The 8,458-nt window shown below is 43.5% G+C and overlaps 1 protein-coding gene across 1 annotated transcript in view; it reads right to left on the bottom strand.

Moving 5' to 3' along the window:
• Window positions 1-309: 309 nt before the first annotated feature.
• Window positions 310-8,458, bottom strand: part of LOC107041462 (nesprin-1) — a 132,323-nt gene continuing 124,174 nt past the window's right edge. The window contains exons 36-40 of the mRNA XM_029126333.1: window positions 5,228-8,142; window positions 4,299-4,337; window positions 2,904-3,654; window positions 2,255-2,310; window positions 310-1,101 (exon numbers count right to left, since the gene is read on the bottom strand). Of these exons, the coding sequence (XP_028982166.1) occupies window positions 882-1,101; window positions 2,255-2,310; window positions 2,904-3,654; window positions 4,299-4,337; window positions 5,228-8,142 (3,981 nt within the window). The 3' untranslated portion in view covers window positions 310-881. The remainder of the gene's footprint in view (window positions 1,102-2,254; window positions 2,311-2,903; window positions 3,655-4,298; window positions 4,338-5,227; window positions 8,143-8,458) is intronic.

Genomic DNA, 8,458 nt, shown 5'->3' with positions numbered 1-8,458 from the left:
AAAAATAAAATTGCATAATAAAAACTTGAAAGTTTAAACACTATTATTTGAATTTTGAAGGTGCAAATTTGATTCTCCATTTCTAAACGCTCGAAAACATTTTGAAAACTTGGAAAATTTTGGAAAAGTTCATTTCTTCAACAATAGACATTTTCATCTAAAGAGACTTTCGGATACTTTTACCGAATTCCCATATAAGCAAATCCGCAGGCCAAAGGAGTCGATGCTGGGGATTTCGGTTTTCATTTTTTTCTGAAAAGATGGCTGAATGAAAATAACCGCCCACGAAATAACAAAATCCAACTACAATTAATCTTCATAGCAATATATTATAATAATATCGACGTATAAGCTCTTTCTTATAAAAATACATAATCAAGCTCACTGTGCGTAAAGCGAGAACATCTCAATTAGAAAGCGTAACTATTCGGCAATAAGTCGCGTGTTCCTCAATATTTTACATCGTCAGGGCTATCCTAATTTTCCTTCATTCGAAATCGTTCGACAAGAAATTCGTTTTGACATTTCGATACCTCATCACTGAATAGCACCAGTAAAAAATCATGGAGTGAACAACTTTTCGGTCAATCACAAGTAAGTAGATGTCGAGAGAAAACAAAAACACTTTTTTAGTCGTTAATCACGTACTGCACAATAACAAATACCATAATATACAAAATAATTGAATAAATTAATTGGCATTTTTGACTGACATTCACGAACTCTCGAGCCTATCATTTCTCATTGGCGTCGTATTTACAATTGGGGGAACAGACTTTTGGTCAAAGGAAAGTGTGAAAAATAATTAATACTTCATGATTGAATTCAGATTGGGATGAATCGACGAAATTCTATTTTCGAAGGATTCGGTTTTGTGAGTCTTATAGGGGCGGCGGACCGTTTGGATAGTCTACCACGGGTGTGAAGGTCCTCGCGAAGTTGTTAGATAGCATACAGCTGTAATCGTCTTCGGCAGCGGGTACCAACGAAGCAACGCCAAGCAAGAGTAGCATCAGCGCTTGGATCGGGAGGGAAGCCCTTAATACACGGCCTAAGAAACGGTATCCACGAACCAATACCGTACGATCTCGTTCGTCACCACTGAAACAAAATTATTGCGTTTATCATTTCTGATTTGAAGGGATTTATGTAATAGAGATGGGGTAAAATAGGGCAAGTCGTAGTTTGGCAGCAGAGTTTGTGATTGGTTTGCATGAATTTTTTTATTTGATGAAATTATGAAATACGAAAATTGGCTGAAGAATAGGGGAGAGTGAATTTTTTTTTTCAACTTTTTTTATTGTTTCATTACTTAATTTTTTTTATTAAGGCCCGGGTGAATTATCTTTTGAACATTATCTCGATTGTTTTTCCATCTTGATAATGTAAAATATATTGCAATTTTCATTGGATTTCACATTACACAGGAATCCCTAAAAATTATGATTGAAACTGAACATTTTCAAAGAGCGTTTTTAATAAAGATTAAGAAATAAGGCCGATAGAGAAAAAATAGTGAACGGATAATTCATCATGGTAACTAACGATCTGACAGCCATTAGATACATCAAATTATTAATTTGCAATTTCCTCCCTACTGGGTTTATTTCCCAATATTATTAAAAAACGCTCTTTGAAAATGTTCAGCTATTTTTCAACGTTTTTTTGATTATACAATCATAATTTTTGGAGACTCCAGGGCTATTTAAAACTGAATAGCAATTGCAGATCATTTCTGATTATCGAATCCACCCGGGCCTCAAGTATTTTTATTATTCGAATATCAGTGATTTTCATATAATGTTGTTCTCTTTTGCGATAATTGCATAATGCAAATTGTTATATTAATCAAACCGAAATTAGCTATGTAGAGGCCAAATTTCAAAAAACTAATTCGTAATTGTTATTGTACAATTTTTTCAAGAATTTTCAAAAAATAGTAACTCAAAAATTGGAGGTCCTGAACTATTTTTAACATTTGAAGCGTCTGCAAAGCAAACGAACAGTAAACAATTAATTTTTTTGCACTAATTATTCATTTTTAGACATATATGATCGATCTTCAATGCATGAGAAATCTTACTCCAATATCCCACGACTTTTAAAACTCATAGTAGTGTCTCCCCTGTAACGTCTATGAGGTGAATGGAAAATTATCGAAAGCTGCAATTTCGACTTGAACGAAATCCATTGAAAGGGGATAAATTGTATTTTTAGTGGTTACATGTGGAGAGAGGAAAGAAAAAAAACATACTCAATTGATGAAGCGTCGAGGGGCTGGCCAGAGGACGTTGAAGCTCCATCGAGCAGCTGTAATCGAGTCAAAGAAAAAACACAAACTATAAGGTACTGTGCAATGTGAGGTGTTTGGCTACTTAAATACAAGTAATTAATACTACGAATTCTGAGGCATTGAGGAAATCCAAGTACCAAATTCAAAAACTTTAAAAGCTCTGAAAATTTGCCAAAAAATTCTCACTAAAATTCCAAAACTGAACTTCATTTTCTAATTTTCTACTGTTCAAAAATATTTAAAATTGGAAGAAAATGAAGTTCTGAATGAAAATACCCAGAATATCCAAAATAATTGGATTCCTGCAGTTCAAGACGAGGAATTAAACATATTTTCCACCGTTAAATTTCTCATTCTTCCTCAGAATTGACTATTTCATTCTGAAACAATGACTTTCTCCACGCGAAACTCAATAAAAAAATCCCCACACTTCAAAGAAAAAAAAACCTTCAAAAACTGAATAATCACCAAACAACCTGGATTTCCCCACAAAAAATCCAACATCGTGGCCTTGAAAAAGTGCGTGACTACCTAAATGCACCTTAAAATACTCCAATATCTAAACCTATCCACCGTACGCCTAAAACTCCCAATAGAACCATTGACTCACATCTTGAGAGAGGGCAGCAAGTGACGAAGTGGTAGCAGCGAGTCCCACCTCCTTGGGATCGAGTCCCAAGGCAGCGCCCAGTTTCAAAGCATAAATTCCCGTGAGCCTCCTCAGCGACTGCAGCCTGAGCCTGAGCTCCTGAAGTCGACTCCTGGTGTCCACATGCTCCTCCAGCAATTGATTGGCAGCCTCCTGGAGGGAGAGAACCCTGGGCTCGCACCTCTCCAAATCACTCCTCAATTCCCTGAATTTTTCGTACTTGGAGCTGATGATGTTGGTGTTCTCGGTCAAATCAATGGGTTCTGATGCACGAATGGAGGCCTCAGTCCTCTCCAGCCAGCACACGAGCTCATCCACAATCCTGTGGAACTGCTGATTGCCCATTAGAGCCGACTGCAGTGCCTCCTGCCAGGTGGCTGCACTCTGGCAGACCTTCTCCCACCTGGAGTTTGCCACTGACAGCCTGTCCCTCAGCTCCTGCGCCCTCTCCACGTCCTCCGTGTGGTCCGCCAGGTGAGTTCCCACGATGTTCAGACTCACTACTATGCTCTTGTGGCTGTCCAGGTCCAGCAGAAACTCCCTGTGATCCTGGATGATGTCCTCCAGCTCCTCGATGTTACCTGGGGGCGAGTGCTGCTCACTCTGGGTGCCTTCGGCGTACTCCAACCATTTCTCCAGCCGCCAGAGGTCAATATCCAACTGCGCCCAGTTGCGGCGACTGCAGAGGGGACATGTCAGCCTTCCTCCATCACTGTTGATGAGAAATTAATCTGTTGATTATGATGATTCTTGGCACCACGTATGAAAATATTCAATAGAAAACCTAGCGAATTAGCCACAAAATTCTATTGGAATTCTATTGAAAAATTTTATTTGGTTCTTGTGCTGATTCTATTGGATATTCGATAAGAAAAAAAAGAAGTCAATAGATTTCGCATTTCTGTTTGAATTTTTCTCTTGAGATTTTTTCTATAAAAATGCTTGGGCATCAATTTTCTAAGTTTTTTCAACTGGATTTTGTTTGGTTTTGCGTTGCAGAATCCCAGTGCCCAATGTAAAAAAAATGTGTCCAATAATTCTAATAGAAAAAAATCTAAGAGAAAAATTCTAACAGAAATTCGAAATCTATTGACTTTTTCTCCAGAATAGAATTTTTTAATAGAATTTCAATAGAATTTTCCAGCGAATTCGCTAGATGTTCTATTGAATTTTTCTTTTGAATTTTTTCACGCGTGACAAGTAAGACTTGTTTGAGTCGTCTGTCGTTTTTCTCTCAGTGGTCAGTCAATCAATTCTCAATCAAGCAGTCCATTCACAAGAAATGTTAAAGGTTGAGACATTTGAGATATTAATTAGAATGAGATTTTTAATTAGTTAATAATGTTAAACACTCACTGTTCACATGGCATAGTGTAAGTATCGATAATTGGCGACCTGTCAAAGCACATCAGAACAAGAAGGATTAGTATCACGCACGTCCTCCGATTACCCTCTCCCCCCCCCCCCCCCCAGAATTAATGAGAGTTAATGAACAGTAATTGCAACCTCATCATCAAACAATTCAATGGTGAAGTGGTAGAACGAAACGTGCCCAAAACAATTTTTGAGTAAAAATGGACACTTTTGTTAATCGGATAATTTTATTTTTCATCGAAAATCGAGTTCCCTTGCGACAGGAATAGACACAAATCAATTGTTACATTTGTTGCTGAGCTGTGAACATTGAAAAAAAATCAAGACTGTCCATTTTACTCCACTCGCCTCTATTTTAAATTTCTCCACGTATAAAAAAGTTTCATAGAAAAACCTAGCGAATTCGCTAGACAATTGTATTGGATTTCTATTAGTTCTTGCTCGATTCTACTTAATTATTCAATAGAAAATATTCTATACAACTTGTTGTTAAAATATAGAATCTATAGAATTTCCTCAGCTCCAATTTTCCAAGTTTTTTTCCTTTTATTTTCTTAATGAAACGAGACAAAACATAGGACGAAAAAAAAATAAAAAAAACTTGAATGAAAAAATTGGAGCCCAGGTAATTCTACAGAAAATATCTCAATAGAATAAGTGAACTTATTCTCAATACAATAAATTGTATATAAAAAATCGAATTCTATTAACTTTTTCGTGCATGACTGGAGAACCATTTTTGATTTCTGAAATGGTCAGCGATTTTGCAAACCTCATTACTTCCAAAGATATTTCAAAAACAAGCTCTATGAACTTGGTTCTCCACCACTTCATGAAATTGAAAGGAGAAAAGTAAAAAAATAAAGAATGAAATAAAAAATAAAATAATATAAAAAATAAAAGTCCCCTACCTGATATCTCTAATCTGCTGCTCCCTCTCCCTGGCCCTCTTGAGGAGTCCCTCATACCGCGTCCCCAACTCCTCCACCTCCCTTCCCCTGGCAGTCTCCCCATCAACCTTATCATCCTGTACCAACAGTCCATGCAAATGCCTCGCGAGTTCCACAGCAGACTGACAGCTGGCAATGAGCTTGCCAATATTCTTGCCAGCAGCAGCTAACCCGGGTCCAGCCACAGGCTCCAACGCCACCGCATCTTCCAGCGCCTCCATGGCCCCCCTGCACTCCTCAATAGCGGCTTCCAGCTCCATCAGATAAGCATCGCACGACGTCATCCTGATGAGCCTGGGCAGCGTGTCAACCTGAACCGCCGAGTCCTGCTCAAACTTGAGAGTCTCCACCTGGACAGCCTCGTCGACCTCCCTCCTCTCACTAGCCTCCAGCTCACCCTTCAACTTGGCAACCCTGCTCTTGATATCCTGCCACAGCAGCTGGTACTCATCAACGAGCTCCTGCACAGCATGAACATCCTCCGAATGGCAGTCCCTCATGACACTGAGAGCCAGCTGATCAGCCCTCTGTAGAGTTCCACTCATAACGTCCAGCTCCCTCTCAATCTCCCCGACCTGCGCCAGTCTCCTCCTCGAGTTCATCGAATGATCGCCCATGAGATGCTGAACCTGAGTCAACCTCACATCGATCTGCGTCAGTCCAACAACAGCAGATCCATGAGCAGTGATGAACTCTCGATACGCCTTCTGCTCCCTCTGAAGAGCATTGATAATGGCATTGGCCCTCGGCTTCAGTCCATGCCACCTCTCCAAAACAACCCTCACTCCAGCTGTAAGACTCTTGAGATTCTCCGGTTCGAGTCCTCCCTTCGCCAATCTGCTGTAGCTCCCCTCCAATATCTGAAGGGCAGGCCTGTGCGCATCAACGTCCTTGACGACCCTCCTAGCCCTGCTCATGGTCTGCTCCGAGTCCTCCTTGGATACCTTATCCAAGGACTCCTCCATCGAGCTCAACTCCCTCTCCACTCCCTCGATCCAGCTCTCCTGCTCCACCTCAATCCTATCCAACTCCTGAATGAGTTTCCAAGCTGTTGCGATCTTGCGCTTTCGATCCGCCGACCTGACACAAGTCGACTTCCACCTCTTCTCAAGTCCCTGCATTCCGGATCTGATGGCTTCAGTATTGAACGACGTCTTCCAGGCGTCACAGTCGCTCAGAAGGATCTCACAGAGGTTGAAAACCTCCCCGATGTTTCCACTCTCAGCTTCAATCGTCCTCTGCAGCTGCTCATGATCCTTCAACTTGTTGTTAATCGTCTCCTGGCTCTTGGACTCAACGATGAACGGTTCAGTCAGCTGCATCTCGACTCTTCCCAACCAAGCCCTTATCTCAGCTATCCTCCGCTCCAACGAGCTCATCGTCTGCATCAAGTCCACGAGTTTATTCGCCCGCGCCTTTCCAGTGCTCATGAGCCTCGCCCACCGTTCGACAACTTGGTCCAACGAATCCTTCAGCTTCCCCCTCTCCCCAGACTCCGTCATTTTGACGAGTTCTTCTCCCGTCCTCTGCAGCCAGTCCAGCTCTCGTTGCTTCAACGCCATCTCCGCGTGGAGCTCTCCCTCGAGTCTCTTCAAGGCCTCCTCCGGCTCCTCCAGCCCGGAATCACAGCTGTGCATTCTTATCTCAGCGTCCGTCAGCCAGATGAGAAACCTCGACAGCCGTTTCTCCCACTTGCCCCTCAATCCAACCCTCTCCCCTAGCCTGTAAGCCAACAAGGCCAACTGGTGCTCGAGATCTCCGTGCTGTTGCCAGAGCAACGAAACATGTTGATTGAGACTCTTCATGTCAGACGGACTGAGGCACTCCCTCAGCTGCTCCGTGGTGACTCCCAGGGTCTCGAGATCAGTTGACGCGTGAATGAGCTTCACTCTTATTTGGCTGAGCGAGTCCAGCTGTTCTCTCGCCTGCAGGAGACTGCCAGGGGCTGCGTGGAAGGCCGATGACAACGATTGGCTGACCTCCGTCAGGGTCTTGGTGATGACTGACGTCTGGTCCACGTGCTTGGCGTTGAGATTTCTTATTCTGATGACGAAGCCCTTCCAGGTCTCGAGGCTTGCCCTTACGTTGTTGACCCTCTGGAGGTTGGCGGCGTGCTCCATGCGGACGGAGACAGCCAGGGCCTCCTCGCAGTCAGCAAGAAGAGCCTCTTGCTGCTCCACGAGAGAGTCCATCTGGGATTCACCGGTGGGCAGCCTCTCGATGAGGATCTCTATCTTCGTGAGGATCTTGTCGAGGCGTCGCAGGTGGATGAAACGAAGTTGGAGTCGACTCTTCTCTCGCTCGATGTCCTTCAGCCAGGCGAGGAGATTGTTGAGGTCCTCTCTGTATCTGTCCCAGGCGTCGAGTCTGTCCCGCACTGAGGCGTGCCTGTCCATGATCTTGGAGAGGGTCTCATTGTGGAGGTTCGTCAAAGCGTTGAATTGCTCAGCCACTGACAGGTCTCGACCCTTCTCCGCTCTGATGGAGAGGATCAGGTGCTGTTGGTCGGTCAAGAGGTTCTTGTGGACCTCGCAGAGGTTTCTGTGCTCGGAGAGACCGTTGTAGTCGCCCGGGGGGTCGCTGGAGAGGAACTCCTGGACGTGGGAGAGGTACTCCTGCCAGAGACGGAGGGCCGCAGAGACGTCCTCCGAGCGGACTAGCCGCGCCGAGAGCCGGTGGTACTGCTGGAAGGTCTCGCGGAAGACACGCTGCCAGAGCTGGAGGACCTCCACGACGGAGGGCTCCTGCGTTACGGCCTCCAGGGCGCGGTCTTTGATTGATTGAAGCTGGGGCTCGGTTTTCGTCAACGCCAGGAGGTGTTTACGGAGGAGGTTCAGTTGCTCTTTTGATTCCCCTTGGGGGATCGTCGTTAGGCTCTGGAAGTTGATGGTTTTGTTGTGAAAAAAGAATATTCGGGGGGATTACGGGAGGGGAGTTGGAATTTCTCGGGGAGATGAGAAAATGTAACAGAACAACCTTGCGAATTCGTTGGAAAATTCTAGCGGAATGAATGAATTTATTGTTCCCACTGTATGGCTTTACGCCTTTTACAGAAAAATTCTAATGGATTTCTATTGAACTAGCGAACACTGAGAGAAATGTCGTCGTAATATTACAAAACTAATTTCTTGCGCCAAATATCTCATCTCTTGAGGATAAATTTCTTGGGATAAGAAGTCCGGATAATGTGTC

This window comes from Diachasma alloeum, unplaced genomic scaffold (genome assembly GCF_001412515.2).
Source record: "Diachasma alloeum isolate Michigan unplaced genomic scaffold, Dall2.0 Dall_scaffold_00366, whole genome shotgun sequence".
In the NCBI taxonomy this organism is placed as follows: domain Eukaryota; kingdom Metazoa; phylum Arthropoda; class Insecta; order Hymenoptera; family Braconidae; genus Diachasma; species Diachasma alloeum.
This window is presented reverse-complemented; position numbering and strand designations above follow the sequence as displayed.